This window comes from Brienomyrus brachyistius, chromosome 13 (assembly GCF_023856365.1).
Source record: "Brienomyrus brachyistius isolate T26 chromosome 13, BBRACH_0.4, whole genome shotgun sequence".
Classification (NCBI taxonomy): domain Eukaryota; kingdom Metazoa; phylum Chordata; class Actinopteri; order Osteoglossiformes; family Mormyridae; genus Brienomyrus; species Brienomyrus brachyistius.
Window position 1 is genome coordinate 19,445,273 of NC_064545.1, and position 20,771 is coordinate 19,466,043.

At 49.0% G+C, this 20,771-nt stretch overlaps 1 protein-coding gene across 2 annotated transcripts in view; it reads left to right on the forward strand.

Annotated features, from left to right (window-relative positions):
• The window catches only part of LOC125706258 (potassium voltage-gated channel subfamily KQT member 1-like), a 70,008-nt gene extending 50,266 nt beyond the window's left edge, over positions 1-19,742 (forward strand). For both annotated transcript variants that reach the window (XM_048972855.1, XM_048972856.1), the window contains one exon: positions 19,216-19,742. In XM_048972855.1, coding sequence (XP_048828812.1) covers positions 19,216-19,431 — 216 coding nt within the window. In that variant the 3' untranslated portion in view covers positions 19,432-19,742. The remainder of the gene's footprint in view (positions 1-19,215) is intronic.
• Positions 19,743-20,771: the final 1,029 nt, after the last annotated feature.

Sequence of the window (20,771 nt, forward strand, 5' to 3'; positions counted from 1 at the left end):
GTTATGATGGGAGTTTTCCCCTTAGAAATGAATGGAGAGTCCCCACAAAGATATACTTACAAACTTGTGTGTGTGTGTGTGAGCGGGGCCGTCTTTGTGTCAGCGCAGGTAACAATCAGCAGTCTCTGTAGGAGGGACTCGGCCCATACTGGTTTGCTGACTCCCCCAAGCTGCCCGGAGCTGACGCTGGCTTGCCTGCTGCAGTTGGGCCCTCGCTGTCGTACGAGACGGAGGCAGTTAATCTCCACCTTTTTCCCAAGTAGAGGCACCACTCTGGGCCCCGCCTGCCTACTCCCAAAGGCCTGTCAAAGATGGACTCTGGGCATGACGGGCTGCCGCATCCTGTTTACTGCAATTTGCCAGATTTAGCGACAGTTATAGAGCAATGGGGCTGAAGACAGAGACAAGACAAGGTTAATAGCTACAGTATGTGTTTGTCTGGGGAAGACATGAGAGCTAAGGGAGTGGGAAGCTCAGGGCTGTCACACACCCGCTCAGCTCAGTACACACACACAAAGACTAGATAAGACTATTTCGTTTGCTTGGGCAGTACTCCCAAGTAGATTAATGGCTTCCTTTCTGGAACTTTCTCTTCTCACAGGTCCGTTTGAGTGGCAGGTCACTGAAGTGACAGGTGACCCCCAGGTGGGCGGAGTCTGCCACGCTGACAATACCCTCACCATTCACTGTCTTCCCTTGATTGACTCGCGTATGAAAAATTGTGTCACAGGGGAGCCCTGATCCTGACGCAGTCGCTTTTCACATGTGCTTTTCTATTGCTCTTCCGACTGCGGTGAAATCTCTTGGGTGGGGGGGGTGTCAGATCTCATGCCGTCTCTGCTTCGGCGAGGTCGAAACGTCGTCTGGCCTCTCGATAACATTAATTGAAGCCTGATGCCAGCAAATGCATCAATTTCGCTTTACGGCCCGAATTTTACAAATGATTTTAATGAGAGCAGCATGAGGGCCCGGCCTCGTGGATTTTGGGGGGCTACTGTTTTAACAACGGGCTTATTCAAAATAAACGCTGGCATGGAGGGCCCAGCCTCTCCCAGGTACCTACAAATTAATACCCCGCATCAGCAAAAGTAAATTGCATCAGAATTCCAGCCGGCTGCATGCACCCATTGTTAGATGGCAGAACTGGAAAATAAAGATCTGTGCATTTTTTTTTTTTTTTTTTGCGGTGGTTCTTGGCCTGTCTGACTATGCCTAGGTCTCCCTCTGGACAGGGTGTTGTCATGGCAACTGTCATTATTGCCTGGCATGCGTGATACTTATAGAAAAGCAGTTTGCGTACAAAAAAAAACCAAGGATCACCTTCCCATGTTCCAAGCTAATATTTCGGCTGTCATGTTTTGTTTTCTGTGTCAAAGGTATATATCTCTCTCTTAGTGCTTTATTGTCTTTAAAGAGTCCCGCTGTGTATTCATGTCGGCATGCCCCTGGTCTGCCTCTGCCTTTCGTCTGTGTGACTCGAGTGCCGTAATTAGGGGAGGCCCTGTGATGTTGGCTCAGCACGGACAGATGCCCCTGCAGTAATGACAGCATTTAATGTCTCGCGTGCCCCTAATGAAAAGCTTTTCAGACAAATGGTGTGGGTATTAGGGGCCCCTCCCTCCCTGGAGGGGACAGGGCCGACATCGCTGGCTGAGGGAGAGCGAGGCAGCACCCCAGGCTCCTCGTCTGCGGCTCCTGTCCCCATCACTCGATCTGTTTTGTGTTCGTGTGGAAGCGTCCATCACCACAAACAAAAGACCTCCCTCCTGCAGTGCTACCTGCTGCAGCTAGAGGTCGCCGCACAATACCTGCCCCCTCCAGTCAGGGTTGGCAGGCTGTGCGTGGTATGATCATAGGCCGTGTTGTCTGCGTGTGAAGGGAGCATAGGGCTGCACCCCAAAGCGACGGCGAGGTAAGAGGGGGTCGAAGGGGCAGACGGGGAGGCTTGTTCATGCTCTCCGGACTTCTCTTTTGGCCTGGGGTGCTGGACATGTGTCAGGTGGGTCTCACTGCACACCCACCCTGCTCTCAGCGCTCCTGAAGAACACTAGATGATATCTGTGTTCCTGTGCTTGCTCCCTCTGCCTGCACACACACACACACACACACACACGCACCTGCGATGGCTCGGTGCCACGCAGAGCTAAGAGCTCCAGGCTGTGTACTGAGGCAGGGAAGCATAGAGGTGGGGGTGGAGAGAGTTTTTTTTTCTCTCTCTCCCTCTCTCGTTTTTTTTGTTTGTTTGGTCAAAAGAGGAGACTGCTGCCAAACGGCTACGAGGTTCAGGTTACAGAATCAGCACTGAGAGTTATCTGCTCAGAGAAAGAAAAGAAGAGAGTCTGCGGAATGGGACTGAAGATAGCACTGTGAATAAAGTGTGTGTGTGTGTGTGTGTGTGTGTGTGTGTAGGTAGGTGGCTTGGTGATCTATATATTACATGTCCCCAAAATGTGGTAAAAACCTGTGATTTTGACATTATGGGGACCATTTTTTCTGTCCCCACAAGAGGAAACTCAATTTTATAAACACCTGTGACCACAATCAGAGAACTAAAAATGCTACAAGTCCTGTATTTTGTTTGGTTACTTGTAGTTAAGGTTGTCATTGCTGTGATTAGGGTTTTCCCATAGAAAAAAGATATGACGTGTGTGTGTGGTGTGTGTGTGTTTGGGTTTGCATAGATCACATTTGGGGACCAAAATATCAAAGTGCGGTAAAACCTAAAACTTCCTTACTTGTGAGGACACTTCTTCAGGTCCCCATTTGTATTACCTGAATTTCATAAAAATCTGTGAATGCGATCAAAAAAGTAAAAGTGCTAAAAGTCTTGTATTTGGGTTGGTTACTTATGGTTAAGGTTAAGGATGGGTAGGGGTTAAGGGTGTCAAGATTGGGATTAGGGTTTTTCCCATAGAAATGAATGGACGGTCCCCATTTATATAGGAAGACCAACGTGCCTGTGTGTGTGTGTGTGTGTGTGCGCGCGCTTGTGGGATGCAGGACATTTATGTAACCAAACATGGGAGGGATAGCCAGGCACCCTTTTCGCTCATTTTCTTTTAATTCTGGAAAAGAAAATGCAATATATTGAAAGTGGAGATGGTTTTAACTGAGCGCATTGCAAAGGGTAACAATGGCTGTGTGAGCAGAAGGAGTCGTTACAGTGCCTGTGAAGTCAGCATGCCCGCTGTTTGCATTCACGTGATGCTCCTGCTGTTGTAGGAGCATGAGAGCCTGCATTCCTCTGGTGTGCCGACACAAGAACCTTCATAAGTAGCATGGGCCTTGTGGCTTTGTACCGGCTGTTTAGAGCAGCGTTTCCCAATCCGGTTCTCTGGGACTTGCAGACAGTCCACGTTTTTGCTCCCTCCCAGTTCCTGGTAGGGAGCGAAAATGTGGATTGTCTAGCAGGGAGCTGGAAGGAAGCAAAAATGTGGACTATCTGTGGGTCCCCAAGGACCGGCTTGGGAGACACTGGTTTAGGGATGTCAGACGTTGGCACGCTGAGCCACACACAACCCAAACTGCATGTGTTCCTGCCAAAGTTCAGTGACCTACGACCAGTACAGGGAAGTTTTGAAATACCGTCTGGCGGATTCCCGTGTGCCTTGAGCATGGAGCCCCAGAAGGCATTGTGTCTGTCATCACAAAGTTGATGGTGGGATATTAAGACATTAAAACATCGGTGGAGGCATGAAGGGATGCTGTATACAGCCAAGAGTTTTTATTGGGATGGGCATTTAAAACTACCCCCCACTAAATCTCTGCTGTGGACATGGTTACGATCCCCCCCCCCCCCCTTTTATATTGGCAGGCGTGTTTCCAAGTCACGCAAACAGAAGCGTGCCTTTGCAAAACGCATAGGTGACAAACGCAGGCCAGATGACTTATTAGTGTGCACAGCTGTCGTGCATGTGCGCTCACGCAACTCACACGCACGTGCCCATGTGTGTCGTAGGCGTGCCAGGGGAATGCTGGAAAGCGAGCAGCTGCTGCATGTTAGGGACGCTGATACATTTAGCCTTTGTCGGTATCACGCCATCCCTTTGCAGTCGAACGCGCACTCTGCTTAAAATTCAAAGTAGTCTTATTAACCTAAGTGAATAATTAGGGCTACAGGTGTATTTTCACAGACTGGGGATGGGTCTCATCTGCCTCTCACTGACTTTGGCACCAGAAGGGTTTCACGCCACATGTGAAGTCAGCATGTGGACCGACTGCTTAATCGAGAAGCCAGAATGACAGGTCACATGATAAATTGAACAGTGGTAATAGGTCATGTGGCAGAGAAGCCTGGGGATCATAGAGCATGTGTGAGATGTGCAATGGGGCACGTGACAGTGGAACCCAGTGTAATGGGTCACATGACTGAGGAGCAACGTGAATTGAATCACATGACAGAGGAAGCAGTTCTTGCATGCCTGTCCTGTGTTACCTTTCCCATGTTCCTCTCTGGTTTATGTCCCTAGCCTGCTAAGTGCTCTGACTAAAATACAAGGCTTAACGGTCCTAAATGCTGCATATGGAAGGTAGTGATTTAGGGATGGAATTTGTCCCTCTTGGAGACTCCGGCGCCAATCCAGAATCAACTTGGATGCCAGATCGTTACCTGCCAAATATCCACAGCACATTGTATGGAGGTCCAGGATTAGGCCAGAGAGAACCTGGGAGCAGAAAGAACCTCAGGAATGTTTCTATTATTTGGGAGATTATGCTCTCGCCCCTGTTCAGTCAGCTGGCAAACTGACCCTGGTTCAGCTTCTTAATGCTTATGCCCTGGCCCCACTATGGTGACTCTCATAGCACCTTTTGACCTTGGTGGAGCACATGTCGCTAGCTTATCGAGCTTTGTGTGTTTGCGCTGCAGATTAACAGCAACAGCAGCGCAGGGGATTGAAGAGGGATCAGGTACCGAGTCTGGCAACCCTGTCATGCAACGGGCAGGCCAACCCCGGGGGGGGGGGGGGGGGGCTAAGGCCTTGTTCACAGCCCCAGGAGGCAGAGGGGGGCAAACAGCCTGAGCACTCAATTAGGTCACACATCCACAAGCCTAGCTGTGATCATGCAGTATTTATTTCCTCTGATCTACCCCAATCTCCGATCCGCCCATTTTAACACGGACCACCGGGGGGGGGGGTAAGGGTGTCACAGGGTTCAACCAAAAAGGCCCCTTCAGCTGAGGATGGGGAGGGATTTGGCTAAGCCTCTTGGGAGAATTGTCAATGGTGGTGGCCTCGTCCATCCTTCTGAAGAGGGTAGCTGACCTCGGTTGGGACTGGATGGCCGCGTTTGCACTAGGGCAATCTAGCCAGCTCCCAGAATGCCTAATATGCCCAGAGCTAGTCATTGACTTTAATTATAGTGCACCGTGCCAGTTCACATGAGGAGAGGGAACCACTTCGTGTCTCAGCCACCCCTCCTGTAGATTCCGGCCCAGAGACTCGTTGGGTGGGGGGGGGGGGGGGGGGGGGGGTCCTTGACATACTGTGACTCTGACCACACAGCTGAGAAACACTTGGGTCTCAACTGTGTTTCAACCACACACCCGTGATGCGTGAGCGTTCCTCACAAGTTAGTCAAGGTAGACCACCCCCCCCTTTTCCGAAAGACCCGCGGCTGTATTTCTCCTAAGAAGGCAGAACCCTAAAAAGGATGTGGCGCGACGCTTAGGGTAATGGCCCGCTGGAGAAGGAGCATGACATCATCCGTACCTTGCAAAATTGTTATGTATTATTTTCTCTTTTTCAGAGCCACGCTGAAAATAGAAGTTTGAAAGTGCATACGTGTGTGTGATTATACGAGTCGCAGTAAAAACTGATGAGCGAATGAGCATGGTCACCCATCCCGTGCCCGACGTTGATTGCGGTAACCCACCGGGGCTATACATAGCGCTCTGTGCCGTCCACAAAGCTGTTTAAACCAGGGTGAGGACTGTAGGTCGGGGGCCACAGCCAGCGGAGTCGAGGCCCGGATCTCAGCCTGTATTCCCTGCCCTCCCCACCCGAGGACATTACAAATCCCTGAGGGGTTTGATGTGGCGGATGCCAGGCCTGATCCTAGCTTACAGATTTACAGGACGTAATGAATTTATTAATAATTGCCTGGGTGTTTGTGTGCGCTAGTGTGTATGTTTCCTGTGGTTCCTGTCCAGAGCGTGTGAGTGTGACGGAGGAGGAGGGGGGGGAGGGGACACTATATTCAGGATGTCGGTAGGTCTGAGAGTGCAGGGCATGTTTGTGTGGTATGATTGTGTGGCGAAGAGCATTTGGGGGAGGGGGTTACGCTGGATGAGAAAGCAGGTCTGCCTGCTCTGTGAGTGGTACACAATGTTCTGGGTCAGGAAAGCGCTGGTAATGATCCATTGAGCGCAGTAAACGGTGGAAACTGGCACTGCTCCAGTCATCTGGACTGAGGTGACCCCTCCTAGGCAGCGGCCTGGCCACAGCCCCTCTGGAACTGGGTTCCTCTGCTGAGCCCAGGAGGAAGGTGGGTGGGGTGTGTGTGTGTGGGGGGGGCGACAGAGTCATGATCAGAACCTTCTGTTGCCTGGTGACTCCACAGCAGCAATGCACCACCTTGGTTGGGGGGGGGGGGGGGCAGGGACATTAATGTTGGACGCTCTGTGAAAAAAAAACGTGTCGGCTGGACTTGATGATTAATACTCTCCGCTGACCTCTTGCTTCTAGACATGGGGAGAGAGTGCTGGCGAACGTGAATCATCTCTGGCCTCGGCGTTTCGGTCTCACCACTCCGTGGCGGGAAACGGGGAATATGGAGACGGCGGGGCCGCGTGTGGGAGAGGCTCTGGGGCACGGGGGCCGGAGTGGAGGGGCTAGATGGGCCTGCTTCCTCGGACGGCCTTCAGCGGGGGCGGGGTGGGACAGGAAGACGCAGGCGATGAGAAGCAGGAAGCTTTCGCGACTGAAATCACAGAGGCTGAGTGCCCATTGTGCGGCTTCGTATTGTTCCGTCTCGCAGGGAAGCTGCCCGCTTTCAGCACTTTTGTGTTTTCGTGACCGTTTCCCCTTTTTCTTCTGTACGTGTGTGAAAGTGATCATGTGACCAGTGCACCAAGCTTGATAAATTCCAAGTAAATCTGCATTGGTTTGTCACACTGATTCACCAGCTACGGTGAACCATCCATCCCCACTCTTCTTATGGGAGGGTGTGACTGGTCCCTTAGAGGCATTCTGGGCCTGGTCTACCGGGGCGTTACCATAGAGATAGGGTCGCTACTGTAGTACTCTTGACGAGGCACTTAATTAATTAGACTAGCTAAACTCAAACAACCCAAAGAATAATAAATAATGGATGGATGGCTGATGAAACGGAAGAAATCAGGCCATGCAAGTTGTTTTTCAACACGGTTTGAGCTACTAAATAACAGAAGCATCAGATTTTTATTGTTTGTTTGTTTCTGTGATGTTAGCATGCCTGGGGGGGCTGGCCAGCCAGTTGACATTGGACCCCCCAGAACTTCTTTTTTCGGTTCCTCTCCCCCGTTATCATCTAACTTTCTTTCTTTCATTTCTTTGTCCTTCCTTTTTCCTGTTTCTGTCCTAATGATGTAACGTATCACAACATACCCATGTAAAGCGCCTTGGGGTGAGTCTGCTGTGAAAGGCGCTATATAAAAATAAAACTGAAATTGAATTGAGATGGCCTTTAAGACATCTTTGACTTGTGACAGTGAGGTACAGCGCAGAACCACTCCGTATCTTTCACCCATTATGTTTATTCAATGCCCCCCCCGAGTTCACTGCAGTTGCTGAAACATCTCCATCACCCTAAGACCAAAAGCCACCGTGGGCCAGTTGGGCTTTAAACAGCAAGAAAGGAATTTCCACTCGTTTCTATGGGGTGGGTCCTTCTTGGGTGGTCTGTGTGCGTGTGTGCGTGTGTTCGTGCATGTGTGTTTGTTTCTGTCCTTGGCATGTGGCTGTGTGTGTGTTTTGTTCACCATATGTGGTGACCTGCAATGTTTGAGCTTAAGATTTCAGTTAATATTACGCCAGGTTGGTATTAGGGCCTGTTTAATTTTGCCCAAGACAAAGGTGCCTTTGTGCAGAGTCCATTTAATAGGCAGGTGGTAAACATAAACAGCTCTAAGGCAGTCTGCTTATCATGTCCCGTTTGCAAGTCCCAAGAGCGCCGGCAGCACTGGCAAATACCAGCGTATTTGCGGTCAGTCAGAGATGTCAGTTGGCCCTTCTTGGATGCAAACCTGCAGCTGTTTCGGAGTGATGTTTCCATCGTTTCAGCCAAAGCGGGGCTAGACTGCATTATGCAGGAGCCAGCGAAGAAATGTGAAAGCAAAGCAGGGTTTGGACAGAGGAAGAGGACTAGATAAGGAGGGAGAGACACGCGGAGGGGGGGGGGGGGGGCCTTGTAATGTCTGTCCCAGTTACGGCGCAGCGATAGAGAAGACGTGAAAGGTTCATTGTAATTGGATGTAACTAATCAGAACAGGGAAATGTTGCAAACAAGGTAAGAAATCAAGAGTGAATTAAAATGCAAAGATCTGTTTCACGTGGCTACAGGAAGTAACTCAAAGGCCTTTGATCCAGCCCTCACAGACTGGACTGATGAAGGGATTGCGGAAAATGAGAAGGGCCCAAAAACAGCCTCTTACGAAAAGCTCAGATAGACGTCATCGCTCATCCCATGCGGGACCTGGCGGCGTGTGCGGGCCGCCCTGACAAAGGCGGGCACATTGGTTTAGTGGCCGCAAGGGCACCCTGAGTACAACCCAGTCCGGGAAAGGAATGGATGGAGGATGTTTAAACCCTGAGGTTTGGTGTAACTGTGCTTCAGGGAGCAGGCATGGTGGGGTAATGGGGGCGGGGGGTGGTAGATGCAAAAGGAAACCCCCCCCCCACCCCTCCCTGTTTGCTGGCACCCTCTGGCCAACCTGTCATTGAATAATTCTCACTATTAAATAAACAGGGGGATCCTTTGCAGGGAGACCACGGGCCCTCGTCTGAAGGCTATTTGGAATAGCCTGGTGGGCTGTAATTAACTGGGAATAGTGGTGAGCGACGACTGGGGACCTTTCATGAGATCTGGGCTGGGCCGGGCTGGGGGTACGGTGGGTTGGGGGTGGCTTGGGGGGCAAAGAGGAGATCTGCCACATCTGATGTCGCAGAGGCATAAACAGCAGTTTTCATTATAAACGTACCCACGCTCACACACGCTCGGGGCCTGCCATGACACCTGGTCCGCAGTATTTTTCATTTTGCCTTTTCATGCTAATTAAAAAACCGTGGCTGCACTTCGCATGTCCTGCCCGTGTTTGCACAGTTTTCCTCTGGTTACTTCAGTTTCTGTTCCCAGTCCAAAGACATGCAGCAAACTGGTGTCTGTAACCAAGCATCCTGTTCCCACTGGACTGGCATCCCCTCCGAGGTGTCCGGAGCCTTTCTGGGAAGTGCGCCAAACTCGCTGCAAGTATTTATGGAAAATGGATGGGTAGAAATTGCCATCCTTTTCCCATTAGCATTTTTAATTGTGATAATAATAATGACAATTTTGAAACTGGTAGCAGCAGGATCGGCAACTTTGGTCAGTTGGTTGAAGTGAGATTTTCAATTCGAGGCAAGTCTGCACACACATTTACATGTCTGTAAGAGTTTCGCTACCTTGTAAATAGTCTGTAGGGTTTGCAAACTACCCCAGTGCTTTTGACGTAGCTAACTTTAGGTTTATAATGGAATAATACAGATTTGCCGTGAGATTGAGCATGAGAGTCCTAAAGTCTGAATGTCGCGCCAGATCCGTGAGAGTTGGCTAACCTGTAGCAGTCACATCTTCTGTATTATGTTTTTAAGGTTCGTCTTTCTTTCGCCGGTCCCGTATTCTTTGCTACACAGCTGCGGCTCCTTTTGGGTGCGTTGAGAAGGTACTTGTGATTACAGGGTCCTGGGCTGGAAGCAGGCTGGCTCTGTGATGTCTGAATGAAATACAGCCACCATTTGGCACTTCTGTTTCCCTCTCTGCTACACTGGTCACATTTTTCAATGCCTGGCAATGAGAGTCCAAGGCCAGGGAGACATTTGTTGATGCTATAGGGCTGAATAATTTCGCACAGCAGTAGTGGAACTAACTCTGGAATTAGGCCTGACTGGGACAGATTTGACAGTTAGTGTAAGTTACGATAGGAGCTGTTGGCTTTCATGAGTTGTATTTTTATTAAAGAAATATATTCATCTGTGCGAGGGGTATCTGGAACCTTGTATTTGTGTGTCTGTGTATAAAGCCTGAATGTGTGTGTATGTTTAAAGGTTAAATTAGGACTGTAACAGCTCTTCCAGTAGTTGTTGTATGTCAGTGTCTATATATCTGCCTACAGCAACGTTGATCTGGAAAAGACACACTGCCCAGCAGTTTGTCTCTGTGTGTGTGTGTGTTCTCCTGTGTCATTTGTATGTGCCAGTGTGAGAGAGGGAGAAGCCTTGATCAGAATTAAAGCAGTTATGTGTTTGGGCATGTAAGCCTTCCTTCTGTACTGTCACTTTCACAGCGTGTGCCTGTTGAAGTGTGTGAGGCTGTGAAGTTGAAGTTGTAACTGTAACAGCTGTGTGTGTCTGTGCGTCTGTGTGTGTCTGTATGTCTCTGTGTGTCTATGTATGTGTGTGTGTGTGTGTGTGTCTGTATGTATGTGTGTGTGTGTGTGTCTGTATGTGTGTGTGTGTCTGTGTGCCTGTGTGTGTCTGTGTGCCTGTGTGTGTGTCTGTGTGCCTGTGTGTGTGTTGAGCAGGCTGGATGCCAGGAATCCCAATGAAAATAAAGCAGAACAGGAATGTTTAGAAGGAGGGGAAGTGGAGTCCAAGCCAGGAATTCTGCTCCTATTAACCCAGTTCAGCCCAGCAGACTCTGGTCTCTGCTAGCTCACAGCCAGTGGGGGGTGGAGTAGGGGGGGGGGGCAGCCAGGGCCCTTGGAGGGCGGGGGGGCAAAGAAACCCTGAAGAAGACTGCAGAATGAAACAAGGCAAAGAGACTGAAGGCAGTGAGGAAAAATGATCTGGTGTGTGTGTGTGTGTGTGTGGATTAGGTTTATATTACATTGTGGGGAATGAAATGTCCCCTACAATGTAATAAAAACCTGTTTTTTGACATTGTGGGGACAATTTTTCAGGTCCAAAAATCTATCAAAAAAGTAAAAATGCCAAAAGTCTCGTTCTTTGTTTGGTTGCTTATGGTTAAGGTTATGGCTGGGTGGGGGTTAGGGTTGTCATGTTGTAGTTTTCCCCTTAGAAATGAATGGAGAGTCCCCACAAAGATATAATTACAGACCTGTGTGTGTGTGTGTGTGTGTGTGTGTGTGTGTGTGTGTGTGTGTGTGTGTGTGTGTGTGTGTGTGTGTGTGTGTGTGTGTGTGTGTGAGCGAGCGGGTATACCTATGCTTATGGGGACACATAAGGTCCGGTTTCCTGGTCCCCATAAGGGAAAACTCTATTTTATAAAAGTCAGTGAAAAAACGAAAAATGCAAAAACTGTTGTATTTTGCTTGGTTACTTACGGTTATGGTTAGGGCAGGGTGGGGTTAAGGTAGTTAGCGTTAGCATTTTTCCCATAGAAGTGAATGAACGGGCCCCATAAGGATCGGTATACCCTGCGTGTGTGTGTGTCAGGTGTCAGCCAGTTAGAGATACAGGAACCAGGGAAGGGGGGAGGGGCTATTATTGATTTCTGGTCCAGCTGCAGCTGATTAATCACCACTGACTTGTGAAATCTCATTTTTAAGAATAATAGAATAATGCAATGACATGTATCCTGAGCCTGGGGGGGTGACACGGCACTGGGCCGTATCACTGAACACAGTATGGGGAGGGGGGGTCCGTCACTGTAACACTGTAACAGTCCAGGGCACAGCAGCCAAGACCGGAGGCAAGGTAAAGCACACATCCACCTCCAATGCAGAAGAACGGTCATTTGAGTGCTTTCACGGTTCAAGTAAAGCATTTAATATACGTACATGCAACTGGACTGGGTAAATCGGAGCTAAAGCATTAGGGCACTGCAGGCTAACATGTCACTGCTGGGTTCTCGTTTAAGGTCCGGCTGCCCGGACTCTTCCCATTCACCACTTGGGACTGCCACTGCTAAACTGCATACTGGCAATTCACCCGCACGCCTATTGATATTCAGTGAGTCCAATGGCTCCTCAGTCAGCAGGGTCAATCTCCGTATGGCCTGCTATGGTCCTAATAATCTCGACAGTTTGTTGTTATCACCATGAAGTTAAATGTCTAGACATTGTGTAAAGTATAAATTTTAACTTCAACAATAGCTTTCCTCATGGGATTTAAACCTACGACCACCTGACTGTCAGTAAAAGTCCTTAAGTAATCTGGCTCTGTGGTGAAGCGGCGAAGTCTTTGGCAAGTCTCCTCACCCCCATCCTGTTCCTCTTTTGCCACAGCAGGCAGCACTGTGTTGTAAAGTAATATATCACAGAACAAATATCTATTGTTTTTCCCCTCTCCTGCGCCCCCCCCCCCCCCCCCCATCCCCACCCTCTCCCGTTTGGCTCAGCAGATTTGGCAAAAACAGCCCCGAGCCTGCTGAATAAAAACAGGTTTGGTCAGGCCCCTGCTCGCCGGGGCTCCGTGCCGTTCTCACCGCTCGCGGGCAGAGAGGCGAGCTGTGGAGAGGGCCCACACGTCAGGAGCGAGAGAAAGAGAGAGAGCGAGAGAAAGAGAGAGAGCGAGCGGCAGAGACCACGGGGTGGGACGCAAACCTAATGTCAGAGTTGAAAAATGAGAAATGTTCTCTAAAAAACTGACATACGGCGCTGAGTGTCCAGAGTCTCAATGAGTGCTGGAAGTGAGCTCAGCGATAACCGTGATGGTATGCACGTTATTTGTAACACATTTGTCCTCTTTGCTTTTCACATAATGTCCAAAGTATCTGAGGTAATTTAATACGGTAATAGAGTAATAGAATGCCGCAGGAGTGAGTCTTTACCAGAAAGCACTCTGTTCAGACGGCCTGATGCTGAGACTGGCCAAAGGTAGCTTTGTGGATAAAACGTTCTGGAAGGTAAATAACTGCAGGGTGCTGTAAATATTAGGTTAACAGGAACATCGTTAAAAACTGCGCTTTCTGCTTTCACTGTGCATTTGAAGGATTTAAAATGACAAACAGCCTGGGGCTTTGCGATCACATGCGGGACGCTGTGTGACCCCCTACAGGCTCCACAGACTAGTGAGGAGGTGCTATAGGGAGAGCCCTGTGATGGCGAGACAGGGGCCCTGGGGCCCTCCAGAGGAGACAGCAATGAAGGGGATAATCACTCTCAAGAGTGTGTAAGACGCAGCGGCGGCGAGGAGGGAATAATCACTCTTAGGAGTGTGTAAGACGCAGCGGCGGTGAGGAGGGAATAATCACTCTTAGGAGTGTGTAAGACGCAGCGGCGAGGAGGGAATAATCACTCTTAGGAGTGTGTAAGACGCAGCGGCGAGGAGGGAATAATCACTCTCAAGAGTGTGTAAGACGCAGCGGCGAGGAGGGAATAATCACTCTTAGGAGTGTGTAAGACGCAGAGGCGAGGAGGGAATAATCACTCTTAAGAGTGTGTAAGACGCAGCGGCGAGGAGGGAATAATCACTCTTAGGAGTGTGTAAGACGCAGGGGCGGCGAGGAGGGAATAATCACTCTTAGGAGTGTGTAAGACGCAGGGGCGGCGAGGAGGGAATAATCACTCTTAGGAGTGTGTAAGACGCAGGGGCGGCGAGGAGGGAATAATCACTCTTAGGAGTGTGTAAGACGCAGTGGCGGCGAGGAGGGAATAATCATTTCCTGCCTGTTATTTCCGTGTTCACTGCAGCCACATTGGAAACACATGCTGGACGCTCTGCCTTGGCGCATTTCCAGCTCCATCTCTTTCAGCGGCTCATCCAACCTGTCATGGCAAACAAGATCGTGCCGGACAGGCCTGTTGCAATCTGTGTAACGGAGCCCACTGATTGCAGCCGCTTTCCAAAAGGAGTTCTGGGAACAGCAGGTTTCTGGTTCCTTCGGCTGTGCGAGGCTGCGTGGGTGTGTAGCGAGGCCTGGCTGCACGCGGGGGGGTACACGTGCTCGTGTTTATGAGGGAGGTAGAGGACGATGACCTGCAGCTTATTGTTTCATCCACGTTTTCTCTCATCTGTATTTGAGATACACACAATTGGAAACTGAGCTGGTCCCACACGTCCCAAATTGTGTCATATTTTTTTTATTCTACTGCCAATTAACTGAGTAATTATAAATTGGCGTGTAAATTTCTTCCGTGTATCTCCTTTGTTCTTTGTGAAAGCCAGCCCCGGAGGGGGAAATGGCCAGTGGCCTTTCGGGGTTCTGTTAAAACCACGCCCCTCCGAGCTGTGAGTGACACGTCAATCTCACCGCGACTCGGCATTAGAGGTCTGACCCTTTCACTGGGGACCCAGTGTGTCACCGTTTATGGATCCGTCACTCGGTGTCAGCAGATGTGTTTATGTAGTCACCGTTACCAACTGGCCATCAAAGCCAAGAGCAGAGCGGAGAGAGGAGACTCCCCCCCCCCCCCTGCCCTTCACCACCACCTCCGACATAAATGGACCAGATAGAAAGAAGGTCCCTGATTTCACTGGTATTTCATTTAGACCGGAGTTGCCCAGTCTGGTTCTCATGGACCTGCAGACAGTCCATGGCTTCCTACCAATGTCTGGCAGGGAGTTGGGTGGGAGCAACGACATGAACTACCAATAGGTCCCCAAGGAGCGGGCTGGGAAACACTGATTCAGACAGATCAGCACCCAGAGTTGCTGTTGCTTCTGTTATGGGGGGGTGGAGGGCCCAAGCCAGCAGCAGAATTATCATTGCAGCCTTGGGCTGTGGAGGGTATGTTTGTACCCCACATGTCCAGACCATGTGAGCAGACGGAGCGGCATTATGCACCATGTGTGCATCTGTACCCAAATGTCCATGTGAGTGTGTGAAGGATTTTTGCGTTAAAACATTTTAGGAGTATCCCTGTTCCCCTTTTACTGCTCCAGCCTTTTCGGTATTTTGTTTTTTGTTAAATAAAAATGCCAGCTGGATAACCTCAGTTTTATAAGAATCTGTGACTGCAATCTAAAAACTAAAAATGCCAAAAGTCTTGTATTTTGTTTGGTTACTTAGGGTTAAGGTTAGGGCTGGGTGGGGGGTTAAGGTTGTCATACTTGGGAATAGGGTTTTGCCCACAGAAATGAATGGACGGTCCCCACAAAGATACGAGTACAGATGTGTGTGTGGGTACGCACAAGTGTGTGCTTACATTTGCCTGGCACTGTGTGTGAGACAAAAGAGAAGGGAGGAGTGATGGAGGAGACGTCTCAGAAGTCAGAGCTCTGTAACAGCACTGGGGAGAGGGAGGGCCAGAGGAAAAGAGCTGCTTGGATATCAATGTTTGTAGAGGAACCTTTCCAAGAACCTTTTTTTTTTTTTTTTGTTCATTTCTTACTGATGATAAATGCTGGCTGAGGGATGCAGGGCCCCAGGCCAACAGACAGTCTCCTTCCAAGCTGCCCAAGGAGGCCAGAGCCACGAAGTTTGGGAGATCCATCATTATTACTGTTCATCTCACTGCTGGCTGCTTGTTATCCCTTCATCTGAGCCCGCGCGTTCATTCAGGCCAAATTCAACAACGGCTGCAGGAAGGCGGCACAGCGCGAAGGGGGAGAGCACTACAGCGCAGGAGCTTCTGCCGACCAGTCAGGCGACTGAAGTGTGGCTGCTTTACGGAGATTGATTTGTACCGTACTGGTCAGGCTGAGATGCACGGCTGTTGATTTTGCATCTCTACTGATATTAGTAACTCAAAACGGTGCTGCTTACTGCCGGCAAGAAGTAATCACAGTGACAAATGACAATGGTGATTTTCCAGTAAGGAAAGAAGCCTTATATCACACTGATTTGCCTTGGCTTATACATGTGATCCCACATGAATTTACTGGGGGCTGCTGCTGATTCTTTGCCCCATAATGTGTAAAATTCCCAGCCACTCCAGAAAGTGTGAATACAGAGAGATTATTTAGTGGTATTTTTGTCCCAAGCTACAAATAATCCTGAGTGCTCTGGGCGCATAGCTGCCCGTGTCACTCTGATCTTCAGCCTGTAAATCTCCAGTGTTCCGCACCGAAAATCACCCACCCGTTCCACTCTGATCCTGGGCCTGCGAATGATCCCTAAGAATCCCGACTGGAATTCGTTTGCCGTTCCGCCCTGATCCTCCGACTCTGATCCTGATCCTCTTTGGTGTTTCTCAAATTCGTCTGGCTGCTCGATTCAGATCCCAGAGCAGGGAGGAGTCGCGACAGAGGCCAGGTCATAATGGGGCTGCAGAGAAGTTACCTGTGGTCAGTTGCTGAAGAAGTGAAATCAAATCATTTTGGTCACCCCAGACACAATTAGCTAGAGTATGTGACAAAAGAGATGGCCACAGGTCACAGGTCTGTGTGTTGGTCGGAGTGAGATTTCACCATTAAGAATACCTGGTGTAAACGTAGTCATGAGCCAACTGACCTTCCCATATCCAATCACAGACTGGCACCACCTGCATACACCTGTGTCACACTGTCATATGTGTGCACATATAAGAGGGGGTGTGTGTTGCCCTGGCAGGGTGGGGCTGTCACGGAGTGGGACAGTCAGATGACTGGGGTCGTCATGATATATGTGCCACCTGCTTCTCGTTCCAGAAAACTGTAGAAAATGGAGGCATTGTCTTGTTATCTATAACCCCTCCTGTGATTTAGGTGCTTTAAGAGTTTTCTCATATGGAGTTTAACCCAGTCCTGTCCCACTGAAAATCCCCATCGAAAGCCCATGTCACATGATCCCTTCTTTATGTCAACTAAAGGGATTCCCAGTCCATGCTTGTTGCTGTGTGGTCTGAAGCCATTTATCCAACTTACTAAGCACTAATTTTTAAATGTTTTAAGGGTGTGAGTTTTACAAGGCACTGTGCTATGGATCATTAACAAGCTTAGATACACAACACACACACACATGGAAATTTTTGCATTCCCATTTATCCAATTTAGCAGACACTTTTGTTCCACGCAACGCACAAATGCAGCAAACAGCACATACTTAAGTACATGCATTTGAATGCACTCAGCCTAAACACAGACCATTCACAGATAAATACACACGAAAATGTGAACAACTACATATATCAACATGCACTTTCATATAAACATACGCAAACACACTATTAAACACACAAGAAAAAACATTCTACTTGCACACTTGATTGCAATCAATACAAAGACACACACACATTTGTATTCATGTCTTTGTGGGGACCATCCATTCATTCCTATGAGAAAAACCCTAATCCCAACAATGAATGCATTAACTTTAACCCCTACCCAACCCTAACCATAAGTATCCACAAAATTCAACTTTTTTAGTTTTTTTAATTACGGTCAGAGATATTTATAAAATTAAGTTTCCCCTTATGAGGACTGAAAAGGTGGTCAAAATAATATGAAAATAATAGGTTTTATCACATTATGGGGGCATTTGGTCTCCACAATGTAATGCACACATGACCCACACACGCGCGTTCCTTTCACACAGTGCCCTGTGCTGTCACCCTGCTCCGTTGCTGGGAACGACGACAACCAACAAAGCAACGTTTACAGTTTGTACTTGTCACTGCGGCCTGACATAAAACGAAGACTTAATAAGGATCACCGAAGCAGTAATTAGTCACGATTTTACACGGCAAACATTTTGCAAGTGAAGGCCTTTTCATGTTCAGCCTTTTGCCATTCTCTCAAAGGCGAGGCAGAGGGGCAAAGCAAATTAAGGACCACATCAAACAGGGCTACAGCTCCACTGGCAGATTACATCTCAGAGGCGACGTGGGAAGACAGGGGGGGGAAAAGTGCTGAACTTGTTGTTTTTCTAACATCTGAAGGGAGAATCAGAAACTGGCTTCTGCTGCTGTCTGGCATTTTGGGGAGGACAGCCGGAGATAAGAGGCCCAGGAATGCTCCATCAGGATATGTTTCAGCACAATGTTCAGATATGGCTGTGTCTCCCAACAGCAAGAAACAATCGGCGTATCTGTAATAAGCCCCTAGAATAGCTTGACAAAGATAACTGCAGCAGGATCTTCAGCTGTTTTGTTGATGTGGCATTTTCCGCGTTTCTCTTTGATGTGCTTCTTCCGATTATTTTTGTTTGAATAACGGTTAGAAAGCCGCTCTTGGGTTTTGCATTTCAAAAGGACCGGCTGAGATAGGGGCGGCTATCAGAGAAGTTATTTTGCAATCGCAGAGGGAAACATTCGGTATCACATTTCAGTCCAGTTGACCCACTGGTTCTGGCGCTGCCGTTTGGTGCGCCTGTAGCAACATGCCACCAGGTGCTCGGTGGGTGGGGCCACTGGCTCAGGAAAGCCCATCTTCGCCGACACACTGCATGGCAGGAAAGCCCATCTTCGCCGACACACTGCATGGCAGGGTTATCGGGGCTGAGACTGGAGACTGGCTATGAGAGGTGTCAATGCTGCAGGGCTTAACCATGTCCCTGCAGATTAAGCCAGTGATTCTTTTCTCTCCTCTCGAAGTTAGTTGCTCACTTATGGCAAAATTAATAATCGCAATTATTTCAGACAATATTGAGATCACGATAATTTAACACGATTCCTCATCGACTTTGGTTTTTAAAACTTTAAAAAAGTCTTTTTAACAGAGGATTTCCTTATACTTTCAATATAAATAACAGCGAAACTGAAAGAGGCGGCTGGAAAGGGGATGTGCTGAATTTATAACACAAGACAAAGTGGGAGCATCATTGCAAAATGAAATGCAGCACAATAATCATTTTATCTTGATTATTTTGTTTCGAAAATCATTAAAAACCAAAATCGTAAATGACATCAAGATTTAAATAGTTGCTCTGCCCCATCATTTAATTCAGTGTTTAGTTGTATTTCAGCCTGTCGCATCTGCTGCCTAATTGACTTGGGCAGGTTCTCACTGCAGTCCTGAATGTGGGCCGTGGCAGTGAAGGCGACTGTGTGCATCCAGTGACACTGCGGACCCTGACTGCGTGACTGTACATCCGCAGCTCGGCGTGTGGGCCGTGGCAGCTGGAATGGCAGCAGGCAGACTGTGCCCCGTTCTGGTCCGATCTCCCTGGTCTCGCGAGAGTCATGGGGGGAGGTAAAACTGTCCGCTTATCTTTCGCCAGATCGCACACATGGAGGAAAGCCTGAGCTACATCACTCGGGCCCTGCAGAGACTGCTAGGGACGTCGGTGACGGCAGCAGGATCAACGGCGGGCAGTGCTGAGCGGGTGGGCGGGGCCTTGCACGCGGCCGACTACGTCTCTACCGACAGCGTCCTGCCGACCTACGAGCAGCTCTCTGCCCTGAGGACTGACGCCTCCAGGGATGAGAGTTCCTAAGGTGGTTCCTGTGTCTGTGCATCACTGGGACCCAATACTACATACAGCAGGTAGTGCAACTCTCACCCCACGTGGAAGCACAATGAACCTTGCGTACGGTTAGCTTTTAGCTTTGTTATCATTCGCTCAGCTGTAAAGTCATCAATCAGCATGGCAGTGTCCAATAGGGGCACTGTACGTGAACTACTGAGGTATTTATGCACATGGATGGATTACAACGTAAATGTGCTATATGGCTGAATGGAGCATAATGCAGTCATTTTGTATATTACTGATGTGGCTTTTTAATAAAGAATATCAGTCAACAGAAATCGAACAGTCACAGTGCCCCGTTCGTCATCATTTCACCATCCTGACACAGGGGGGCATACTTCCCCCGTCAGAGGCCTTGGTCCCAGCCTTACGCTCTCTTTCATTGCTGAAACGCACACAGGCGAGTGAGCACGACACCCAGCTCCCCCCCATTTCCCTCCGAAACCCCGACCAGGGCTCGTCTGAGGCTGTGACCTGGCCCCGTCCGCGTCAGGTGTACCTGCTCAGCACCTGGGGGTGTGTTTGTTTCCATCCCACGCCTGTACTTGGTGACACAATTACGTCCAGGCCATGCAAGACACACACAACGCACTAACCGCGCTGCGCTTTTTTTTCTCTGCATATTACGCTGACTCAGGTTGTTACGTGACAACTGTGGGCGCAGCTAGATTTGTTAGCAGCTTCTCCCAGTCTGTCAGGGAAGTACAGGACTGGGAAAGCTGTGAGGGTTGGGCTGCGGTTCCTGCACTTCGACATTGACCTACGGCACTACGTTGCATTTCTTCGATGAATTGATTTGCGCACCGAACCGCCACGGCCCGCCGTTCAGTAACGCTCCATCACATATCACCCACCCGGGCCTTGCAGCAGCAGGCAGAGGCAGGTCTGTCACAAAGGTAAAGTGTGCAGGTGACGTATTACTCTGCATGCTGATTAAAATCTCATGGGCTGCATTTCATTCAGATTCTCACAGTGGTTACGGTGATTCTCAGAAACGGGGTTCAGGAAATCATTGTCTTTTCTTTATATATTTTTATGTTTCGTTGAAACTGTTTGCTAGATCGATTTACTCTGTTGTTCTCCTTCACTGACCTCCACTTATTTGGTTTCGGATGCCTTCATTGACAATCATAGTCCACTCTGTGCCACTTGGAGTCTGTCTTTAGAAAATGTGAGAAGGCGTGCAGACGGGAGTTACCTTCAGTTACTTTTAGAAACATGCGCAAAGCTGTTGGAAATTCACAATAAATTCTAGGTTGCGATGCTTAAAATGGAAAGTGTGGTTACCCTGATAGGTGTGACCAGAG